The sequence below is a fragment of the Papio anubis genome, chromosome 20 (genome assembly GCF_008728515.1).
Source record: "Papio anubis isolate 15944 chromosome 20, Panubis1.0, whole genome shotgun sequence".
NCBI classification, from domain to species: domain Eukaryota; kingdom Metazoa; phylum Chordata; class Mammalia; order Primates; family Cercopithecidae; genus Papio; species Papio anubis.
The window spans coordinates 3014529-3038772 of record NC_044995.1 but is presented as its reverse complement, the minus strand read 5'-3'; the positions used below and the strand labels follow the sequence as shown (position 1 = coordinate 3038772).

At 52.0% G+C, this 24244-nt stretch overlaps 2 protein-coding genes across 4 annotated transcripts in view; one reads left to right on the top strand and one right to left on the bottom strand.

The window, feature by feature from the left end:
* Window positions 1-6774: 6774 nt before the first annotated feature.
* Window positions 6775-13955, top strand: FOSB (FosB proto-oncogene, AP-1 transcription factor subunit). 2 transcript variants are annotated; one of them, XM_003915722.5, is made up of 4 exons: window positions 6775-7487; window positions 9402-9722; window positions 9967-10074; window positions 11336-13955. In XM_003915722.5, the coding sequence occupies exons 1-4, from the start codon at window positions 7362-7364 to the stop codon at window positions 11795-11797; spliced, it is 1017 nt and encodes a 338-aa protein (XP_003915771.1). In that variant the 5' UTR covers window positions 6775-7361; the 3' UTR covers window positions 11798-13955. The 2 variants fall into 2 exon arrangements, with proteins under 2 accessions (XP_003915771.1, XP_021786890.1); XM_021931198.2 differs by lacking the exon at window positions 9967-10074.
* Window positions 13956-22737: 8782 nt separating this feature from the next.
* RTN2 (reticulon 2) overlaps window positions 22738-24244 on the bottom strand; it is a 14160-nt gene continuing 12653 nt past the window's right edge. For both annotated transcript variants that reach the window (XM_003915718.4, XM_003915719.4), the window contains 2 exons: window positions 23499-23557; window positions 22738-23238 (listed from right to left, as the gene is read on the bottom strand). In XM_003915718.4, the coding sequence (XP_003915767.1) occupies window positions 23157-23238; window positions 23499-23557 (141 nt within the window). In that variant the 3' untranslated portion in view covers window positions 22738-23156. The remainder of the gene's footprint in view (window positions 23239-23498; window positions 23558-24244) is intronic.

Sequence of the window (24244 nt, the reverse complement as noted above, 5' to 3'; positions counted from 1 at the left end):
GGCAGGAGAATGGCGTGAACCCGGGAGGCGGAGCTTGCAGTGAGCCGAGATCCGGCCACTGCACTCCAGCCTGGGCGACAGAGCGAGACTCCGTCTCAAAAAAAAAAAAAAGAAAAAAGAAAAAAGAGAAGCGCTGCTCTCAGGCTTAACTTCCCTGTATCTGTTTCCTTTTCTGTACAAGGAGATCAAAACAGAATCCATGCAGAGGACTGATGTGGAATGAGGCTTAACTGAGATAATGAAAGTGCTAAGCACAGCTTCCTAAGCGCTTGTTTTCAACAGCTCCTCTTCCTCCTTTCCATTTTTTTATTTTTATTTTTATTTTGGGAGGAACAGGGTCTCGCTCTGTTGCCCAGGCTGGAGTGCAGTGGCACAGTCATAGCTCACTGCATCCTCAATCTCTCAGGGCTCAAGTGATGCCCGTGCCTCAGCCTCCCAAGTAGCTGGGACTACAGGCATGTGCCACCATGCCCAGCTAATTTTTAAATTTTTTGCTGGGCCCAGTGGCTTACGCCTGTAATCCCAGCACTTTGGGAGGCCGAGGTGGGCGGATCACCTGAGGCTGGGAGTGAGAGCAGCCTAACCAACATGGTGAAACCCTATCTCTACTAAAAATACAAAAATTAGCTGGGTGTGGTGGCAGGCACCTGTAATCCCAGCTACTCAGGAGGCTGAGGCAGGAGAATTGCTTGAACCCAGGAGGTGGAGGTTGCGGTGAGCCAAGATCATGCCACTGCACTCCAGCCTGGGCGACAGAGCAATACTCCATCTCAAAAAATAAAAATAAAAATAAAAAATAAATAAATAAATAAATAAATTTATTGTATTGGTGGGGTCTCACTATGCTGCCCAGGCTGGTCTTGAACTCCTGGCCTCCAGCAATCCTGTTCCCTAGGCCTCTCAAAGTGCTGGGATCACAGGCGTGAACCACCACACCCAGCCCTCCTTCTCTTCTGTATTATTAAATTTCAGAGCTGGAAAGGAATTTTGAAGACCGCCGTCACTCAACCTTCTTGCTCTACAGATAGGGGAACTGAGGAACGGAGGAGCAGAGGTTTGGCCACATGAAGGTGGGAAGGATGTGGTGTGTCTGGCCTTCACAGTCTCTGCGGGGGGGGCTGTTTACAGGATACTCTGAGGAAAGCCAGGATGGGCACCGACACCCACCTCCACCCTGCGGGAGGCAGAAGGCTAAGGCTCCCCCACCCGTCTACCTCAAGCAGAGCTGAGCGCTTGGGAGCCAGAGCAGAGATCCAGCCCTCTCCCCCATGCTCAAGTCCTCCTCCTCCTGGAAGCTCTCCTTCCAAGAGGAACCTCTTACTCTATTTATTATTATTTTTGAGATAAGGTCTCACTTTGTCACCCAGGCTGGAGTGCAGTGGCATGATCATGGCTCACTGCAGCCTCGCCCTCCCCAGGCTCAAGTGATCCTCTCACCTCAGCCTCTCAAATAGCTGGGACTACAGGCACACGTCACCACACCCGGCTAGTTTTTGTATTTTTAGTAGAGATGGGGTCTTGCCATTGTTGTCCAGGCTGGTCTTGAACTCCCGGGCTCAAGTGATCTGCCCACCTTGGCCTCCCAAAGTGCTGGGATTACAGGCACGAGCCACTGCGCCTGGCAAGGAATGAGCCCTACAGAGAAGAACTTGATTTATCCACTCCATGCTCTGTGGGCAGATGTGTGTGTCATGTCTGTGAGTGCGGGTGTGTGTGTGTGTGTGTGTGTCTCCAGGGCCAATTTCTCCCTTAGGCCCAGGGGCACGGTGCCTAGGGCCCACGATAAATTTAAGTGACCCACAGATATGGGTCAGGAGGGTATACATGTATAAAGGTCAGGAAGACTTTGTTTTAGTAACAAAACAAGCACCTACAATCTGTCAGGAGCCTTATGATATCTTCCCACCAGTCTCATGAGGTGGGTACTATATCCTGTTCTCCTTTGTCAGGTAGGGAAACTGAGGCCCCAGATATCCTAGCTCAAGTTCACCAAGCTACTTGGTGATACAAGCAGAACATAAGCCCAGTCCACCTAGCTTCTGGGTCTGCGATGGTGTGGGGAGAAATGCCCAGTGTCTTCATGAACATGAGCATCTGTGCGTGAATAAATTGACATACATAAACCCATTTAATAAAGTTCAAAGCCAGGCGCCGTGGCTTGCTCCTGCAATCTCAGCGCTCTGGGAGGCTGAGGTGGGAGAATTGCTTGAGGCTGGGAGTTTGAGATCAGCCTGGGCAACAAAGTGAGACCCTGACTCTAAAAAAATTTTTTGAATAAAAAATTAGACCAGGCACAGTGCCTCACGCCTGTAATCCCAGCACTTTGGGAGGCCAAGGTGGGTGGATCACTTGAGGTCAGGAGTTCAAGACTAGCCTGGCCAACAGGGTGAAACCCCTTCTCTACTAAAGATACAAAAATTAGCCAGACGTGGTGGCACATGCCTGTAATCCCACCTACTGGGGAGGCTGAGGCAGGAAAATTGCTTTAATCTGGGAGGCGGAGGTTGCAGTGAGCCAAGATCATGCCATTGCACTCCAGCCTCGGTGAAGAAACGAGACTCTGTCTACAAAAAAAAAAAAAATTAGCCAAGCATGGTGATACGCACCTGCAGTGTTAGTTACTTGGGAGGCTGAGGCAGGAAGATTGCTTGAGGCCAGGAGTTCGAGGTTACAGTGAACTATGATTGCATCACTGCACTCTAGCCTGGATGACAGAGCAAGATCCTATCTCAAAATAATAATAATAGTTCAAGGCACAGACTTTGAAGCCTGACACCCTGCATGGTGTTATTCCAGCTTTGCTACTTACTTGCTGTGTGACTCCGGGTGAATAACTTCACCTCTCTGGGCTTCTGTTTCCCTTCCTGTAAAGTGATGATTTGTACCTCACAGGAGTGTTGTGAGAATTAAATAAGTTAATATAAGCTCTTGGGAAGAATTAACTCTTGCTAGGGTTGTGTGAAGAGCTTTACATGAGTCCGTCTGCAGGATGTGTGGTCTGTGTGTTTGTGTGTATATATGTGTGTGTGTGTATATGTGTGTATATATGTGTGTATATGTGTGTGTATATGTGTATGTGTGTATATATGTGTGTGTATATATGTGTGTATATGTGTGTGTTGCTCTCTTGATCTTTGAGTGTTGTGTGTGTGTCAGTGTGTGAGATCATATGTGCATCTTTAGTAAAGATCTAGGGGTCTCTGTGTGTTTTGGGGGTCTGTACCTGTCCTTGGCTGTACAACTGAACCCTACATCTTCTTGTGTGTGTAGGGACGTGTGTCATGTGTGTTGATAACCATATGACAGTGTGTGTTTCCACATGCTGGCGTGGGTCTGTGAAGCTGTTTCTATGTGGCTGTGGGTGACTGCCCACGTGTGATCTGGTGGGTGGCTGTGTGGATGCCTGTGTTGCCTGTGTCGGGCGTGAGTCTCTGGCCAGCCAGGGTAGGTCTTTGTATGTTTCCTTTATTCCATGGAGGAGGACATGAGGGGCTTGGATGGGACAGAAGAATGAGGGGTCACTCCCTGTCTGATGCTGGGGCCGAGTCACTGCCAACTAGTGGCTGCTGTGTCATCTCCCAGTCTCTGTCCCTCCCTCCTGGCTGATGGCAGACAGAGGGGGCGTGGGGGAACAGGGCAGGGGGTGGGCTTGAGGCTGGACTTTTGTCTGGAAACTTGAACCTCCGCCTATGCCCCCCACGTCCCTCTAGCCTTCCACATCTCCCTACTCCCTCCCTACTATTGGGACAGGGAATCAGGACTCCCTGGAAATTAAGAACCATCACCCTGGCTCTGCCACAGGCTTGCTGTGTGGCCCTGAGACAGGCCTTGCCCCTTTCTGAACCTGTGAAATCCAATGTTTTAAAAGTACTTCTTCCTCTGTACCCAGGGCTGGGCCAGGCTGTGCACTGGTGGGTAAGTGCTGGGCTCTCTGAGGTTTGTGAAATAGCTGGCGGCAGCCTTCCCAGGGGGTGCTTAAGAGTTGGGGGCTGTAGCATCAGAAATACCTGAGTCAGTCTGGGCATGGTGGCTCATGCCTGTAATCCCAGCACTTCGGGAGGCCAAGGTGGGCGGATCACCTGAGGTTGGGAGTGAGAGCAGCCTGACCAACACGGAGAAACCCCGTCTCTACTAAAAATACAAAAACTAGTTGGGCATGGTGGCGCATGCTACTTGGGAGGCTGAGGCAGGAGAATAGCTTCAACCCGGGATGATCTGAAATCGTGTCACTGCACTCTAGCCTGGGCAACGAGAGCAAAACTCCGTCTCAAAAAACAAAACAAAACAAAACAAAACAAAAATTAGCCAGGTGTGGTGGCACATACCTGTAATCCCAGCTACTCGGGAGGCTGAGGCAGGAAAATCACTTGAACCCGGGAGGTGGAGGCTGCAGTGAGTCGAGATCGTGCCACTGCACTCCAGCCTGGGCAACAGAGTGAGACTCTGTCTTAAAAAAAAAAAAAAAAAAAAAACACGTCAGACTCTTTTTTTTTTTTTTTTTTTTGTGAGACAGAGTCTGGCTCTGTCACCCAGGCTGGAGTGCAGTGGCCGGATCTCGGCTCACTGCAAGCTCCGCCTCCCGGGTTCACGCCATTCTCCTGCCTCAGCCTCCCGAGTAGCTGGGACTACAGGCGCCGTCCACCTCGCCCGGCTAGGTTTTTTGTATTTTTTTGTAGAGATGGGGTTTCACCGTGTTAGCCAGGATGGTCTCGATCTCCTGACCTCGTGATCCGCCCACCTCGGCCTCCCAAAGTGCTGGGATTACAGGCTTGAGCCACCGCGCCCGGCCACGTCAGACTCTTGAACCCCATTTGCGAAGTAGATTTTCTCAGGTAATCAGCTCTACCCCTCTGAGCCTAGATTGCAACAGTACACCCTAACAGCAGTAAGAGGGAGTTTGTAAAGCTTAGAAAGACCTGACAGCCTGTCCGCAGTGGCTCACGCCTGTAATCCCAACACTTTGGGAGGTCGAGGCGGGCAGATCACGAGATCAGGAGTTCAAGACCATCTTGACCAATATGGTGAAACCCCATCTCTATTAAACATATAAAAATCAGCTTGGCATGGTGGCCCACTGTAGTCCCAGCTACTGAGAAGCTAAGGTGAGCGGAGTTGCAGCAGCCGAGACTTCACTGCACTCCAACAGAGGCAAGACACCGTCTCAAAAAACCTGACAAGTGGAAGCTACTAATACTCCCATTATCATTTAAACAAACCCCAGACACAGGTTTTTCTTTTTTTTTTTTTTTGAGACGGAGTTCTTGCTCTGTCGTGCCCAGCTGGTGAGTGCTGTGGCTGGGATCTCAGCTCACTGGTAGCTCACCGGGTTCCTATTCTCTGCCTCAGCCTCCCGGGAGAGTAGCTGGGACTACAGGCTTTCCCATACCTCAGCTAGTTTTTTTGTATTTTTAGTAGAGACGGGGTTTCACTGTGTTAGCCAGGATGGCTTCATCTCCTGACCTCGATCCTGGGCCTCTGCCTGCCTCCCAAAGTGCTGGGATTACAGGTTTGAGCCACTGCTACCGCCCACAGGTTTTTCAAGGAGTTTCATCCAACCAGGCAGGTCTCAGAAATCAGAAAAGGAATGGAAAGAATGGAAAGGGTAGGAAATCTGGAGTTTGCCAATTCTAAGTTTGAATTTCTTGTGATGGGATCTTGGGCAAGTCATTTAACCTCTCTGAGTATCATTTTTTCCTTTTATAAAATGAAGATTTTTCTCTCTTAACCTTCCAGAGCTGTTTTAAGGATTACAAATCTTGTACTGAAAGGCATAGCACAGAAGCTGTGCTTGGTAAGTGCCAAATACAAGGCATTAATTATTATTATTAAAATTAATAATAATATCCCCTCCCCCTTACACATTCTTTGACTCCGGGTGGATTAAAAGGTGGGAGGAGAGGCTACCAACACCATTAGAAGAGAGTTTTCTCCCTAAGTTTCATTTCTCATCCCCTCCAAACCCTCATCCCTCCCAAACGCCGGACCTGGGAGGCCAGCCGGGTCCAAGACACACATCCTTTGCCCAGCCGGGAAGCCTAAAGCTAAAGCTCAGAGAGGGAAAACATTTCCCAAGCTCGCACAGCGAATCAGGACAGAAACCAGGACGAGCCTCGGAATCCCTCCATTACCTCCATCTTCACCTGAGCATCACAGCGCGCTCGGGACTCAGTTTCCCCACCTACGTGACCACACCACACTAATCAGGGTCTCCTTTCGGAGATCTGCTCTTCTTCTCGAACAGGGGCGCTGCACTAGCGGTAGAACAGGGTGGGTGGGGGCGCCAGAGGTGAGGGGGACCTCCAGGCTGGGGTCTTCCCTGCCCGGGTCAGCGGGGGCCCTGCGGGGCTAGTGTAAGCGCCTATTAATACCAGCCCCCGGGGCGGCGTGGCACTGCGCAGGCGCGGGCGGGGCGCGGGCGCGCGCGCGAGCGAGCGAGGGATTCCCTCTGACGTCATTGCTAGGATACCAAACAAACACTCCGCCGCGCCGGCCGAGCTCCTTATATGGCTAATTGCGTCACAGGAACTCCGGGGAGGCGGGGCCGGGATCCCCTCCCGCCGAGGGGCCCGGAACGCAGCCCCCGAGACCCCCAGGGCCCCGAGGGTCATGCAAGTGACCAGATCGAGTCTAGAACAGACCTCTTGCTGGACGGTGCGGGACTCGATTTGGCGGGTCCGGAGATTTGGGGAAGTTTGTTCAGCGAGGGGCGGGTGACGTAAGCAGGGGGGCGGGTCCCGGGCATATAAATACAGGCTGGCGGGTCTGTGCTTCATTCATAAGACTCAGAGCTACGGCCACTGCAGGGACACGCGGAACCAGGACTTGGAAACTTGATTATTGTGGTTCTTCTTGGGGGTTATGAAATTTCGTTAATCTTTTTTTTTCCGGGGAGAAAGTTTTTGGAAAGATTCTTCTAGATATTTCTTCATTTTCTTTTGGAGGACCGACTTACTTTTTTCGTCTTCTTTATTACTCCCCTCCCCCCGTGGGACCCGCCGGACGCGTGGAGGAGACCGTAGCTGAAGCTGATTCTGTACAGCGGGACAGCGCTTTCTGCCCCTGGGGGAGCAACCCCTCCCTCGCCCCTGGGTCCTACGGAGCCTGAACTTTCAGGAGGTACAGCGGCATCCTGTTGGGGCCTGGGCACCGCAGGGAGACTGCACAGAAACTTTGCCATTGTTGGAACGGGACGTTGCTCCTTCCCCGAGCTTCCCCGGACAGCGTACTTTGAGGACTCGCTCAGCTCACCCGGGACTCCCACGGCTCACCCCGGACTCGCACCTTACTTCCCCAACCCGGCCATAGCCTTGGCTTCCCGGCGACCTCAGCGTGGTCACAGGGCCCCCCCTGTGCCCAGGGAAATGTTTCAAGCTTTCCCCGGAGACTACGACTCCGGCTCCCGGTGCAGTTCCTCACCCTCTGCCGAGTCTCAATATCTGTCTTCGGTGGACTCCTTCGGCAGTCCACCCACCGCCACCGCCTCCCAGGTAAGTTTTCGATATTAGGGGTGCTGCTTTGTAGGTTTTATTTTTTAAGTCAAGGGTGACAAGAATAACCCCCAACCCCCACATAAAGACGCATCAGAACCCTAGATCTGAGATGGAAAAGGCTCACAGCGCACTTTGCAAACTGCAAAGAGTCGGGAGATGTTTGCAATTGGTTGCGTGCGTGGAGCGCAAGGAGGGAACGCGGCAGGGAGGGTAGGCTTTGGGGCGTGTGGGGGTGGGGTGGGGAATGTGCCGCTCAGTGCAACGTGTATGCGGTAGCGGGGCTGAGAACTTTGAGCCGGCTCCGGGACTGCCTCCCGTTCGGGTTCCAGACCTGAAGCTAGCGCAGTTAGGCAGGTGGGGGAAATCCCAGGGAAGCTTCCAGTAGTCTCTTTTCCTTTCCTCCTTCTTCGGAGCGCCCACTTCGGTGCCAGGTAGCCCTCCACCCATCGGGAAGAGGGGCCTCGAACCCTCAGCCGCGCTGCCTCCGCCTCCTGCGCGGAGACGTAACGGGGGACCCGTGCGTAACGGCTGACGCGCTGGAATCCTCCGTCTGACGCGGGGCACGCACGGCGCGCGGCGCCCCCTTCGTCCGCCCCGCCCCTGACGTCCCGGGAGCGTTCTATTTTGGAACGCCGGGGCCACGTTGCTAAGGGAGGGGGCAGCCCGGCGTTTCGATTGGCCGCCGGGGCGCACGCCTTGGCCAATCAGCTTTCCCTTCCTATTTGTAGGGTGCAGTTTCCTTCCCCCTCTCTGTCCCCGGAACCCGTGGTTCCTTGGCGGCTGGGTCTCTTTTCCGCGCCTCTAGAGGCAGAGCGAGGGGATCCCTGTCGTGACAAGAGCGGCTCTCTGCGACCCAATGGATCTGCGAGACCCTTGCGGGGATCTGGTCCCTGGGCTCTCAGGAGCAGGGGGTGTCTGCTTGTGTGCCGGCGTTTCTTGGAGAGATACGGTGGCTGTCACCCTCTTCTCCAGGCACTCACAGACAGATTCCCACTCCCTCTGCTCCGGATGCCCGGTTCCTCCAGTGTGTCCCAAGACAGGACTAGAACCGCGAACCGAAGGGCAACCAGCCAGGTGGTCTCCAGGAGCTCCGCCCCCTCTGGGTTCCCAGGACGCTGATTGGCCGGCGAGCCAGCCCTTCCCTCACCACGCCCCCCGAGAGAGTAGTTAAGCCTTCAGAGCAGTTCCAGGAGTCCATTTACGGGAGGGGGGAGATGAGCGCTGCTGAAGCTTGGGGGCTCGGGTTCCGCACAATTCCCCCTCCGCGACAATCTAAGGGAGCCTCGGTGGTTACTTTTCTCTACCTGTCCGTTCACCCTAAACTGTCACTCGTCAGTCTCACTCTGAAAAGAGACAGTAACTTGAAACGTTGTTCTAAACTCCTAGGCCCGTCCCCCAAACACCCTTTTGACTGGGACCCCCGCCCCTGCATGGGACCTCGCGCAGAGGGGGGGGTGTGTGTGTGTGAGTGTAGAGGAAGGCTTGGCCTAAGGCCTCTCCTTCTCCCTCCCTTTGCCTCTGGGGTGGGGGTGGGGTGTTGTGGCTGTGTGTGTGGCTGTGGCTCCGTCCCGGGGGTTCTGTCAGCCGGCTGTGTCCAGCCTCCTCTCCACCCCCCACACCTAAGAGTCACCAACCCGGGGTGTGATTCACCACCCGCTGGAACCGTGCAACCTTTCCCCGAGGAAGAAGGAGGAGGTAGAAGCCAGTTGAGCAGAAATCCTCTCATTAACCACTGCGTCACGGTGTAGTGGAAGGGTGGGTGTCGTGGCTTTTTCCCTGTGACACACACATCCACACTCGCTCACCCTGTGCTCACTCACGGGGTCGGTGTGTGTTATGTGTGTTGGGTGTGTGTGTGTTGGTGTCTTTGTTTGTGTGTCTACGCCTGTGTGTGTATGTGTCACCCCGTAGGAGTGCGCCGGTCTCGGGGAAATGCCCGGTTCCTTCGTGCCCACGGTCACCGCGATCACAACCAGCCAGGACCTCCAGTGGCTTGTGCAACCCACCCTCATCTCTTCCATGGCCCAGTCCCAGGGGCAGCCACTGGCCTCCCAGCCCCCGGTCGTCGATCCCTACGACATGCCGGGAACCAGCTACTCCACGCCAGGCATGAGTGGCTACAGCAGTGGCGGAGCGAGTGGCAGCGGTGGGCCTTCCACCAGCGGAACTACCAGTGGGCCTGGGCCTGCCCGCCCAGCCCGAGCCCGGCCTAGGAGACCCCGAGAAGAGACGGTGAGTAAGGGGCATCAGAACTTGGCCTGGGTCGGGGGAAGCAAGAGAGGTAGGAAGTTTCTTATGAATGGAGGGGGACTCCACTAAGGCCTCAGTGTTACAGAAACCCCAAGATCCTTGCTACACGAGCGAGGACTGGAGGCTTGTTTTTTGGTTCCTGGGGGTTCTGAAAGAAGTAGAGGTTTGGGATGGGTGGAGGAGTGCTGTATCCCCAAATCTCATGGCCTCTATCTCCCCGATTCAGCTCACCCCAGAGGAAGAGGAGAAGCGAAGGGTGCGCCGGGAACGAAATAAACTAGCAGCAGCTAAATGCAGGAACCGGCGGAGGGAGCTGACCGACAGACTCCAGGCGGTGAGGACAGGCCCTGGGGTGGGAGAGGGGATGCTGAGGGGAGCTCTCTCCCCATTCTCTGCCCCCTCTCCACCTGTACCCTTGTCCCGGGTTGAGAACTAGACATTCTGCATATGGAACTAGGTTACTGGTGTGGCCAGATGGGGTAGCCCAGGGCACAAACACAGACCCCCATGTACTTAAATCAACTCCTGGTCCCCCCCATTTCCTGACCACATGCACTACTCTCCTAGCCTTCATTTCATCCCAAGGGGCCACATGGGGCCCTTGAGGAGAGGGGCGCTCCCATCATTTCTCCCATCTGGTCTTCAGCAAGTAACAACACATTTTGCCTCAGTTTCTCCATCTCTCCAAACCCTCATCAAATCTCCCAGGCTCCTTCTACCCTTAACGCTCTGGAAAGTCTATGAAATGAAATTATTCCACCTCCTGCCCTAGCCACCCACAGCTCTCCTGGTGCTGGTGGCATCCCCCAAAACCCACTCCCTTCCTACGTCCTCCCTTGGTCTGAGAGTTCCCTACTGTATGACTGCAGGGTGAGCTGTCACTCCTTGAGGGAACAAGGGAATTGTCAACTTTCCTTCTCTGCTTGATCTCTTCCCTGGGTGGTAGAGAGTGAGGGGTAATAGAAGGAAACACATTAAAAACACATAACAGTGGCTCATGCCTGTGATCCCAGCACTTTGAGAGAGGTCAAGGCAAGAGGATTGCTTTAGCCCAGGAGTTTGACACCAGCCTGGGCAACACAGGGAGGCCTTGTCTCTACAAAAAAAAAAAAAAAAAGTAGCTGGGCATGGTGGTGCACACCACTGTGGTCCCAGCTATTCTGGAGGCTGTAGTGGGAGGATTGCTTGAGCCCCGGAGGTCCAGGCTGCAGTGAGCCATGATTGCACCACTGCACTCCAGCCTGGGGGACAGAGCGAGACTGTCTCAAAAACAAAACAAAACCAACCACATAACGATTGTTCATTCATTCAACAAACCTCTGAGTGCCTCCTGTGTACCAGAGACTTCCCCATAAACCTGGCCCCTTCCCTACCATCCTTTGGACAGATGGGGAAAACTGGGGCTCCTAGAAGGCAAGACCCTTGCCCCAACTCCCATGGCCAGCAGGACTCCATCTCAGGGGGAGTTTTTTTCTCAGCCTGGGGCTGCCTTCCAGCAGCAAGTCCAGGGGAGCCATGACCCGAGTTACCCGGTCACTGACGAGCTTTTTTCTCCTTCCTCCCTCTCTTCTGTGACCTGGCCTCCCCGACCTCAGGAGACAGATCAGTTGGAGGAAGAAAAAGCAGAGCTGGAGTCGGAGATCGCCGAGCTCCAAAAGGAGAAGGAACGTCTGGAGTTTGTGCTGGTGGCCCACAAACCGGGCTGCAAGATCCCCTACGAAGAGGGGCCTGGGCCGGGCCCGCTGGCGGAGGTGAGAGATTTGCCGGGCTCAGCACCGGCTAAGGAAGATGGCTTCAGCTGGCTGCTGCCGCCCCCGCCACCACCGCCCCTGCCCTTCCAGACCAGCCAAGACGCACCCCCCAACCTGACGGCTTCTCTCTTTACACACAGTGAAGTTCAAGTCCTCGGCGACCCCTTCCCCGTTGTTAACCCTTCGTACACTTCTTCGTTTGTCCTCACCTGCCCGGAGGTCTCCGCGTTCGCCGGCGCCCAACGCACCAGCGGCAGTGACCAGCCTTCCGATCCCCTGAACTCGCCCTCCCTCCTTGCTCTGTGAACTCTTTAGACACACAAAACAAACAAACACACGAGGGAGAGAGACTTGGAAGAGGAGGAGGAGGAGAGAGAGGGGAAGAGACAAAGTGGGCGTGTGGCCTCCCTGGCTCCTCCGTCTGACCCTCTGCGGCCACTGCGCCACTGTCATCGGACAGGAGGATTCCTTGTGTTTTGTCCTGCCTCTTGTTTCTGTGCCCCGGCGAGGCCAGAGAGCTGGTGACTGTGGGGACAGGGGGTGGGAAGGGGATGGACACCCCCAGCTGTCTGTTGGCTCCCTGACGTCAACCCAAGCTCTGGGGATGGGTGGGGAGGGGGGGTGGGGTGACGCCCACCTTCGGGCAGTCCTGTGTGAGGATGAAGGGATGGGGGTGGGAGGTAGACTGTGGGGTGGGCTGGAGTCCTCTCCAGAGAGGCTCAACAAGGAAAAATGCCACCCCCCACCCAATGTCTCCCACACCCACCCTTTTTTTGGGGGGTGCCTAGGTTGGTTTCCCCTGCACTCCTGACCTTAGCTTATTGATCCCACATTTCCATGGGGTTAGATCCTCTTTACTATGGGCAGAAGTGAGCCCCCCCTTAAAGGGAATTCGATGCCCCCCTAGAATAATCTCATCCCCCGACCAGACTTCTTTTGAAATGTGAACATCCTTCCTTCACTGTCTAGCCACTCCCTCCCAGAAAAACTGGCTCTGATTGGCATTTCTGGCCTCCTAAGGCTCCCCATCCCGAAATCAGCCCCCAGCCCTGTTTCTCATGACAGTGTTATCCCAAGACCCTGCCCCCTGCCAGCCGGCCCTCCTGGCCTTCCTCGTTGGGCCGCTCTGCTTTCAGGCAGCAGGGGGTGCTGTGATGCCGTCCTGCTGGAGTGATTTATACTGTGAAATGAGTTGGCCAGATTGTGGGGTGCAGCTGGGTGGGGCAGCACCCCTCTAGAGGGATAATGCCCCCACTCCCGAAAGCCTTCCCTTGGTCTCCCTTCCGTCCATCCCCCTTCTTCCTCCCCTCAACAGTGAGTTAGACTCAAGGGGATGACAGAGCCGAGAAGGGGGTGACAGTCCTCCATCCACGTGGCCTCTCTCTCTCTCCTCAGGACCCTCAGCCCTGGCCTTTTTCTTTAAGGCCTCCCCGACCCATCCCCAGCCTAGGACGCCAACTTCTCCCACACCTTGGCCCCCCACATCCTCTCTAGGAAGGGAGTGAGGGGGTGTGACATTTTTCCGGAGAAGATTTCAGAGCTGAGGCTTTGGTACCCCCAAACCCCCAATATTTTTGGACCACCAGACTCAAGGGGCTGGAATCTCATGATTCCATGCCCAAGTCCCCCCAGCTCCGACGCTGGTTTTGGCTCTCCCACCCTGCCGTTCCCTGCGCTTCATCTCATGAGGATTTCTTTACGAAGCAAATTTATATTTTTTAATATCGGGGGGTGGACCACGCCGCCCTCCATCCGTGCTGCATGAAAAACATTCCACGTGCCGCTTGTCGCGCGTCTCCTGTCCTGATCCCAGACCCATTCCGTAGCTATTTATCCCTTTCCTGGTTTCTGAAAGGCAGTTATATCTATTATGTATAAATAAATATATTATATATGGATGTGTGTGTGTGCGTGCGCGTGGGTGTGTGAGCGCTTCTGCAACCTCAGCCTAGGTCACATTGGCCCTCAAAGCGAGCCGTTGAATTGGAAACTGCTTCTAGAAACTCTGGCTCAGCCTGTCTCAGGCTGACCCTTTTCTGATCGTCTCGGCCCCTCTGATTGTTCCTGATGGTCTCTCTCCCTCTGTCTTTTCTCCCCCGCCTGTGTCCATCTGACCGTTTTCACTTATCTCCTTTCTGACTGTCCCTGCCGATGCTCCAGCTGTCGTCTGACTCTGGGTTCGTTGGGGACATGAGATTTTATTTTTTGTGAGTAAGCCTGAGGGATCGTAGATTTTTACAATCTGTATCTTTGACAATTCTGAGTGCAAGTGTGAGAGTGTGAGCAGGGCTTCCCCCTGCCAACCACAATTCAATGAATCCCCGACCCCCCGACCCCATGCTGTATTTGTGGTTCTCTTTTTGTATTTTGCACCTGACCCCGGGGGGCTGGGGCAGATTGGCGATGGGCCGTCCCCTCTCCCCTGGTTCTGCACTGTTGCCAATAAAAAGCTCTTAAAAACGCATTCGCCGGGTTGCAGTGTTTATTTCCTCCTGACACCCATTCGCTGGCTTCCTTTTAGTAAGAGAGGGTGAAGTTAGATTGTCGAAGGACTACACACACACAGAGATCATACACACATACACACACACACACAGACACACACACCCTTGCAGGAACTCCTTCTAGTCAATGGGTCTACAGCAGGATAAAAGGAAGACAGTCACGAGAACTTCCTGCACGCACAGGCAGTGTCTCCTACTAGAAAGAGTAAGGGGCCACAGCCCGTTGCGGTGGCTCACGCCTGTAATCCCAGCATTTTGGGAGGCCAAGATGGGCGACTCACTTGAGGTCAGGAGTCTGAGACCAGCCTGGCCAAGATGGTGAAATCCAGTCTCTACAAAAAATACAAAAATTAGCCTGATGTGGTGGCACACACCTGTAATCCCAGCTACTTGGGAGGTTGAGGCAGGAGAATCACTTTAACCTAGGAGATGGAGGTTGCAGTGAGCCAAGATCGCACCACTGCACTCCAGCCTGGGTGGCAGAGTAAAACTCTGCCAAAAGAAGAAGAAGAAAAAAAAAAAGTAAGGGGTCAGAAGTTGAGCCTGCAGGTACGTGGTCACAGAGGTCTCTTAGTGATGGAGCTTGTATGCTCTATGGGTTAAAGACAGCCGCTAAGGAGGTAAACTATACACAGAAGAAGCCTAATGGGCTGCACACAGTGGCTTGCCCTTGTAATCCCAGCTCTTTCCAAGGCCGACGTAGGAGGCCAGGAGTTGGAGACCAGCATGGGGCAACATGGTGAGACCCCCCCCTCCCGACCCCCGACCCATATCACTATGTTGAGGAAAAAAAAAAAAAAAAAGATGATCTTGAGAGACTTACACAGCAAACTGCTAAAGGCTACTCAGGCTAGGAATGAGGAGTCATCTTGGATTTTCTACAAACCACAACTACAAAAGAACGATTATTTTACACTGAAGATGTGTTTCCTTTTGTTTTCCATATGACCACGACTGGGGCCAACCCAAGACTGACCGAAGCAAATATATGACCCTTTTTTTTGTTTACAGATAGAGTGGAGCCATCCCCATTGCAAAATCCAAGCCCTCTCTTATTTGCATAACAAGTCCTCTGGGAATTGAGGTGAGGGTCCAGCGGTCGCTTAGACGCTTTGGTAAATGAACAAGCAAGGGAAGTTGTCATGGTGGAATCCATTTATTAATTCATTCGAAAAAAATGTGCTAAGCACCTACCCAACTGTGCTGGGAGTTGGGGGCACTACAGGAACTGAGCCTCAGGTCCTGCCTTTCTGGAGCTCACAGTCCATTAGGGGACACACACCCGTTCCCAGTCAGGGACAACCTAAAGTGGATGGGGTTGGGGGAGCCCCTGGGGCTAGGGAAGCAGAGCAGGGACACCTAGCTTGGACTGGCAGTCGGCAAAAACTTCCTGGAGGAGGGGACAGCTGAGCTGAGCCCTAGATGAGGATAGAGTATAGAAAGAACTAGAAAAAGACCGAGGCCAAGAAAATAGCACAGCCAAAGATCTGTTGGTGGGGAGAAGGCTTGATACACTGAGAATGCTTAGAGGGTCGGGTGCGATGGCTCACACCTGTAATCCCTTCACTTTGGGAGGCTGAGGAGCGTGGATCACCTGAGGCCAGGAGTTCAAGACCAGCCTGGCTAACGTGGCGAAACCCTGTCTCTACTGAAAAAAAAAAAAAGCAAAAAATTAGCCAGGCATGGTGGTGGGCACCTGTGATCCCAGCTACTCAGGAGGCTGAGGCAGAAGAATTGCTTGAACCTGGAAGGTGGACGTTGCAGTGAGCTGAGATTGCACCACTGCACTCCAGCCTGGGCAACAGAGCAAGACTCCGTCTCAAAAAACAAAAACAAAAAACAAAAAGAGAAAGCTTAGAGATTCATGGGGACTGGAGCCACAGGTGTGGAGAGAGGGGTTAGTGCAGACCAGTTTCTGCAGGTATTATAAGGACGTTCCCAGGCTAAGGAGTTTAGATCTTTTCTTCAGGGCACTGGGAAGCTATTACAGGTTTTGAACAGGAGAGGGGCAGGGGCAGGTTTGTGATTTAGGAAAGGCCCCTCTGGCTCCAGACTGAGGGTGACTAGAAGGGACAGGAGTGAGACTGAGCAGGAGACCAGGGAGGGAAGTGGGGTGGGGAACCTGCAGGGTGGGGTGAGGAGGAGCCCAGAACAGGGTTGGGGACATGGGACAGAGAGGAGGGGAAGGATTCAGGAGACATTCGGGAGGCAGGACAGCTGGGGCTTGGTGAGCAGCCGGCTTGGGAAGGAAAATACAGGGCAGTAATAAATAGCATGGGCCAAGTGATCTGAGTGAGGCTGGGAGTGGTGGCACGCACCTGTGGTCTCAGCTATTCAGGAGGCTGAGGTGGGAGGATTGCTTGAGCTTGGGAGTTTGAGGCTGCAGTGAGCTATGATCATATCGCTGCACTCCACTTTGGGTGACAGAGCAAGACCCTGTCTCAAAAAAAAAAAAAAAAAAAAGACACTGCCTATAAGTTAACCCTGCTCTACAAGGAGCAGTTTTTAAAGTAAAATTTAAACAAAAAGAAAGAAAGGAAAAAGGCTGGGTTGCCTTGAACAAGAGACTTCATCTCCCTGAGCCTCCATTTCCTCATCTGTAGAATGGGGGCCGTTATGAGGAGTTGCAAGGCTTGTGCATGCCGGCGCTAAGTGCAGAGTGACGGTGCAATTATCATTACCCTCATCATCTTTATTGGGGTCACCCTGATCCCTCGATATCCCATAATACTCCCCCTTCTCATCCTTCAAGTGTCTGCCCTAATGTTCCCGAGATACCCTACCAGCTCAGCTCTCCTTATGAGAGGGCCTCACTGTTCTGTTTCCTTTGCAGCCGTTATCCCCTTTGCAGTTGTTAATTAAATGTGTAATTACATGATGGCTTAATGTTTATCTCCCCCACTGGGCTGAGTGCATCAGGAGACCAAGGCCAGGGCTGTCACCACCGCTGCGTCCTGAGCAAATGCTTGTTTGATGAGTGAATGACAGAAGAGCAAATGAGCAAATATTTGACTGATTAATCAGTGCATGCGTGATTAAATACATGAGTGAGCAAATCACTGAATGAGTAAGCAATGGAAGGGGAGAGATCTACGATAATTTCCAAACTGCCAGTATCCCAGAACTGTGTAGATGAGTTTTTCTCCATCTTTTGGAGTGGTTTTTGACACACTGGAGGGGGAAATAAGTAACGACAGTCAGAGATCGGAGTGGCAGAGAAAATAGTTTGCTATGCGGAGGGCCGCAGCGACCTCTCCAGGTACAGGCTGGAGAAGCGCCTCCCGGGTAGCCAGCAAAATAAGGTCCGGTTCGACAAAGAGAAGTTAACGCGCTTTGTTCGTGACTGTCGCCCGAAAGGTGGAATTGAACCACTCTGTCGCTAGACAGCTACAGGTTTGAAGCCTGCACCCCAGACCACTGAGGATCATCCGGGCGAAATAACGACGCTCCCGCGCAGCTATATAACGATCATAAAGGCTTACCTTTTAGAGTTATGGTCGCGTTCTTTGGGCAGCTGTGAGATGGTCGACTTCAAGGGCTATACATTCTCCCCACTCACTTATCACGAACGATGTCCTTGTAAAATGTTGCCTTCACTTCGTATAGTATGAATCATCCTCGCTCACAAAACCGTCTCATTTACATAGCGCCACGCATTCTGGGAAGCAGCGCCGGAGCACCTGGCAAGCTGTTAAAGGGCCCAGGACCCCCTTTTACCAAAATGAAAAGTCAGCTTTTTAAGAGGAGAGATTCAGGATTCGGCATTCAGAAGCGCCTTCTCGGAAAATTCCGAATTCTCCTTCTGCGGAGGAGTGGTGAGTGGGTTCCTGTTAGAGTCTGATTCACCCTGGCCCCAAAGGCTCTGAGCAGGCGGCTACCGGGCTGGTGCGACACCTGCTGTTCTTTTATGGAATTGCGTAGGCCGATGGAGCTCCGCGTTCATTCAAACGTTTATTGAGCGTGTACTGAGTCCCAGGGACTGTCTCGGTGCTGGTGACTACAGACATCCTGTCCCGATTGAGTTTAAACACTAGACATAACCAATTTTGCACTTGCGTTTTATGGTTGGGGAAACTGAGACAGACTCAGAAACGGATAGTACCATATCCCGGTTAAAACGGCCCATCCACTTAGGGAAATCGAACTTGTGTTACAATTTTTATTACAAAAAAGGTGATTCTTTTTTCTTAAATTTTTACGTATTTAGGAGGTACAGGTGCCGATTCCTACATGCATATGTTGATTGCGTCGTGGTGAAATCTGGACTTTTAGTGTACTCATCACGAAAAATTATTCAATATTCTGAGTCAGTGATTCTTTGACAATACCATTCTCCTGCATTGAACTCTCCCATGACTTTCATTTCAGAGTAAAAGTCAAAGTTCTCACCCTGCTTTACAAATCCCTGTAATCCAACCCCTTTGGCCCCTCTTATCCTGTCTCACATACTCCTCTTCCCTTATATTATTGGCTTTGGGCATACAGAGGTCTTGCTGCACACATGGATCATGCTACCTCCGCAGGGACTTTGTGCTTGCTGATCCCCTAGCCTGGATCTCCTCCTCACATGTTTCCGTGGCTCATCGCCTCCCTTCACTCTGTTATCTGATCAAATATCAAATACCAAAAACTCACTGAGTGACCAGCACTCAGTGAGGCCTTCCCTGACCACCCAGTTTAAAATAGCGAGTGGATGGGCTCGGTGGCTCACGCCTGTAGTCCCAGCACTTTGGGATGCCGAGGTGGGTGGATCACCTGAAATCAGGAGTTCGAGAGCAGCCTGGCCAACATGGTGAAAACCCTGTCTCCACTAATGATACAAAAATTAGCGAGGTATAGTGACTCATGCCTGTAATCCCAGCTACTCGGGAGTTTGAGGCAGGAGAATCGCTTGAACTCTGGGGGCGGAGGTTGCAGTGAGCTGAGATGGTGCCATTGTACTCCAGCATATCCTACTCCAGCCTTGGTGAAAAGAGCAAAACTCCGTCTCCAAATAATAATAATAATAATAATAATAAATAAAATAAAAATTTAAAAACAGCGAGCTCTGTCACTCTATCCCCTTACCCTGATAGACATTTCCCCATCACTCTGATCACCACCTGCCATTTTCTGTGTCTATTTGCTTATTGTCTGTCTGCTTCTGTAGAATATCAGCGCCATCAGACTTTGCATTTTATTTTTGATCATTGCTGTATCTCTAGTGCCTGAAAAGTGCTTGAGAACATAGTAGATGTTCAGTAAATGTTTGTGGAATGAATAAAAGAATATTATCACTGTCTTTTTTTCCTTCTTCTTCCAGACAGGATCTTACTTTGTCACCCAGGCTGGAATGCAGTGGCGTGAAAACAGCTCACTGCAGCCTTGACCTCCCGAGCTCAAGTGATCCTCTTGCCTCAGCCTCCCTGGGATGACAGGCATATGCCACCACGTCCAGCTAATTTTAATTTTTTTTTTTTTTTTTGTAGAAACAGGGGCCTCACTTTGTTACCCAGACTGGCCTCGAACTCCTGCTTCTGGCCTCAAGCCATGCTTCTGCGTTGGGCTACGAAAGTGCTGGAATTTCATGCTTGAGCCACAGCACCTGGCCTCACTATCCTTCTTTGAGCCTGTTTTCTCATTTGTGTAACCAGACTAGTACAACTGATCTCACCGGAGAAATCATGATATAAAAGTCTGACACTGGATGAGGCAACTGGGAGGAGCTCAGTAAAGGCTGTTTCTGCCGGGTGCGGTGGCTCACACCTGTAATCACAGGACTTTGGGAGGCTGAGATGGGTGAATCACAGGAGATTAGAGGTTCCAGACCAGTTGGCAAACATGGTAAATCCCCATCTCTACTAAAAATACAAAAATTAGCCAGGCATGGTGGCTCACGCCTGTGATCCCAGCTACTCAGGAGGCTAAGGCAGGAGAATCCCTTGAACCCAGGAGGCTGAGGTTGCAGTGAGCCAAGATTGTGCCACTGCACTCCAGCCTGGTCGACAGAATGAGACTATATATATATATATATATATATATATATATATATATATATAGTTTCTTTCTCTTTTTTTTTTGGCAGGGATTACAGGCACCTGCCCCCACACCTGGCTAATTTTTGTTTTTTGGTTTTTTTAGGAGAGATGGGGTTTCACCATATTCACCAGGCTGATCTTGAACTCCTGACCTCAGGTGATCCACCTGCCTCAGCCTCCCAAAGTGCTGAGATAACAGGCGTGAGCCACAGTACCTGGCCAGTAAAGGCTGTTTGAATCTTCGATCTGTTTTGAGCTTGGAGGCTTTAGTCATAACTGGACCCAAATTCTCAATCAGACCCTCTTCCACCACTCTTTGTGATAGATAAATAAGCATGTTGTCTTATGGGAAGTATTAACTAAGAGCATCTTTAGAAAGTTTTGGACAGGCGCCATGGTTCACATCTGTAATCCCAGCACTTTGGGAGGCCGAGATGAGTGGATAGCTTGAGCTCAGGAGTTCGAGACAAGCCTGGGCAACAGACTGAGACTCTGTCTCCAAAAAAAAAAAAAAAAAAAAGGATTGCCTCTACTTGGCAAATCCTGATTCAAGATACGTCCCCTGAACCCTCTTTGTTTTAACTAGATAGTTACTGCTAGGCACTTCTGTATACAATTTCTGAGGCTGTAAGGACTCCTTGGAACACTATTATCTATCTCCTAATATGTGACATGTGTCATGATAAACAAGTGAGTTTTTCTTTTTCTTTTTTTTGAGATGGAGTTTCACTCTTGTTGCCCAGGCTGGAGTGCAGTGGTGTGACCTTGGCTCACCGCAACTTCTGCCTACCGGGTTCAAGCGATTCTCCTGCCTCAGCCTCCCGAGCAGCTGGGATTACAGGCGTGTGCCACCACGCCCGGCTAATTTTGTATTTTTAGTAGAGACGTGGTTTCTCCATGTTGGTCAGGCTGGTCTCAAACTCCCGACCTCAGGTGATCCTCCTGCCTTGGCCTCCCAAAGTGCTGACATTACAGGCATGAGCCACTGCGCCTGGCTGCACAAACATTTTAAATGTCAATATTTTTGTGTTTATTTTTACTATTATCTTCTATTTCTGTCAAGCAATACTGGTTTCTGGTGGCAAAGTAAGTTTTCTTCTTGAAATACATTTATTATTATATTATTAAATATTAAAACAATTTTCTTTTTTCTTTTTCTTTTTTTTTTTTCTTTTTTTGAGACGGAGTCTCACTCTGTCACCCAGGCTGGAGTGCAGTGGCCGGATCTCAGCTCACTGCAAGCTCCACCTCGTGGGTCCATGCCATTCTCCTGCCTCGGCCTCCCGAGTAGCTGGGACTACAGGCGCCCGCCACCTCGCCCGGCTAGTTTTTTGTATTTTTTTTTTTAGTAGAGACGGGGTTTCACCATGTTAGCCAGGATGGTCTCGATCTCCTGACCTCGTGATCCACCCGTCTCGGCCTCCCAAAGTGCTGGGATTACAGGCTTGAGCCACTGCGCCCGGCCTAAAACAATTTTCAAGAAAAATATTAGATAAATAGCAGAATAAGTAGTAGAAAGATGATGAAGGTCATACGGGGAATGACTGAGGTTTGGGAAACAATAGTATAACTGTTTACTGTGCATTTATTATTATACGCCAGGCCCCATGCCAAGGGCTTTACATGTAGGTATAGTCATGGTTGACAGTTTTCTTCTTTTTCTTTTTCTTTTTTTTCCTTTTGAAATGGAGTCTTGCTCTGTCGCCCTGTCTGGAGTGCAGTGGCACAATCTCAGCTCACTAGAACCTCCACCTCCCGAGTTCACGCGACTCTCCTGCCTCAGCCTTCCGAGTAGCTAGGATTACAGGCGCCTACCACCAAACCCAGCTGATTTTTGTGTTTTTAGCAGAGATGGGGTTTCACCATGTTGGCCAGGCTTGTCTTGAACTCCTGACCTCAGGTGATCCCCCCTCCTTGGCCTCCCAAAGTGCTGGGATTACAGGTGTGAGCCACTGCGCCTGGCCTCTTTTTTTCTTATTTAATTTTTTTGTAGAGATGAGGTCTTGCTATGTTGCCCAAACTTGTCTGGAACTCCTGGCCTTAAGTGATCCTCCCTCCTCGGCCTTCCAAAGTGCTGGGACTGCAGATGTGAGCCATCGTGCCCGGCCTAATGAGTTTTACATCTGAGGAAACTGAGGCTTTGAGAGGTGAAGTCATATGCTGAAGGTCACACAACCAAGGGGTAGTGGAGCCAGGATTCAAACCCAGGTCTGTGGATCTTTAGACCTCAGTCTCCTTCCAGTCTCCCCATGGGTCCCTTTGCTTCCTCCTTTCCCAGTTGAGATTTTTTTTTTTTTTTTTTTTTTTAATGGAGTCTTGCCCTGTTGCCCAGGCTGGAGTGCAGTGGCATGATCCTGGCTCACTGCAACCTCTGCCTCCTGGGTTCAGGCGATTCTCCTGCCTCAGCCTCCCGAGTAGCTGGAGTTACAGGTATGTGCCACCACACCCGGCTAAATTTTGTATTTTTAGTAGAGATGGGGTTTCACCATGTTGGCCAGGCTGCTCTTGAACTTCTGACCTCAAGTGATCCGCCCTCCTCGGCCTCCCAAAGTGCTGGGATTACAGGCGTGAGCCACTGTGCCCGGCCTCCCCTCAATCATTTCATAACCCACACAGATGGCAGAGGGAGCTTCTTCCCCAGAGACGGGAAAGGTTCTCCTGGAGTGTCAAGTGCTTTTCAGTGCAGAAAGGTGAACACTGGAGGGTTCTGGAAGCACAGGAGGCCTTGAGTTTTCCACAGGAGTCTTTATTACAGTGTAAATCCAAGCTCAGGCCTCCCCTGGGCCCCATGCAAAGCCCCGGCGTAGGGGCTAGTAGCGTCCAGGAGACACCAACGCCTCACAGCGCCTCCAGCGGCGGGTCCGGAAGTGCAGGGTGGTGCCCTGTCTAGGCAACTACAAGTCCCAGCAGGCCCCGCGGCCAAGGTGCCTCGTCTTTCCTGGACTCCTGGAGCAGAGCCTCTTGGGAAATGTAGTCCTGGCCGCTCAGGTAATTAGCGCAGAGTCCCTAGTGGGAGTGATCCTGACACCCACTGGCAAAAGACTCAGGCCGAGGAGGGGAGTGGGTGGGAACGGACGGGAGATGGAGGAGGGCAGAGGGCTGCTGGGGGTGGGGGCAGGCGTCCTGCGGGCAGAGACACCGTTCTCATTCGGCTTTGGCTTTGGATCCGGAGACTGCGGCTGCTGCAGAGGCCAGGGCTCCGGTCCCTGGGATTTTAGCTCGGATCCTGAAGGAGAAACAAGTGGGATCACGAGGTGGGGCAAAAGACAGGGGGGTGGCATCTGGGGACGGGGAAAGCTGGGTGGGAAACTGACCAAGAGCCCGAAGCCAGCTCCTGCCCTCCACCTAGTGGCCTGCATTGGAATTGCCTCCTCATCCTTTTCAAGGGGACATTACCAGGAGGTTTTCGGACAAGGAGAGTAGAAAGGAAAGGTTCCCAAGCTCCCCCACTTCCCCCTCCCGTAGACCTCTGCCCCATGCTCTTACTTAGCTTTGATGTGGCTCAACTGATTGGTCACCAACCCCACATACTGGTCGATCTGAGCCTGGGGAGACCAAAAAAGGTGAAAGAAGGGATTGGAGGGGTTTCTTCTCTTTAGTCACATAGGAGGCTGCTTCCTCCCCAACTTCCAAATCAGGAGTTGTGAGGAGTGGCCCACGACACCACCCCCGGCTCTAAACTTCATAGAATACATCAGATGCCAGAGATGCCAGTTGTAGGGTCAGTCAGTTGGGCCATACTCTGTATGGAGAGTGATGTCAGGTGGAACGCACAAGTATCTGGCAGTGAGGCCGTGTCCTGGGTACGATGATTAACCTTTGAGTGAGTTTGCATATGTGTGTGTTATGGGGTAGGGTGAGAACATATGGCACTGGTATTGGTCACCGAGTCCTTGAGTGGATTGATTTATATACTAGTGTTTTTTATTTTTATTTTTATTTATTTATTTATTTTTTGAGACGGAGTCTTTGCTCTGTCACCCAGGCTGGGGTGCAGTGGCGCGAACTCGGCTCACTACAAGCTCCGCCTCCTGGGTTTACGCCATTCTCCAGCCTCAGCCTCCCGAGTAGCTGGGACTACAGGCGCCCGCCACCTCGCCCGGCTAGTTTTTTTTTGTACTTTTTTAGTAGAGACGGGGTTTCACCGTGTTAGCCAGGATGGTCTCGATCTCCTGACCTTGTGATCCGCCCGTCTCGGCCTCCCAAAGTGCTGGGATTACAGGCGTGAGCCA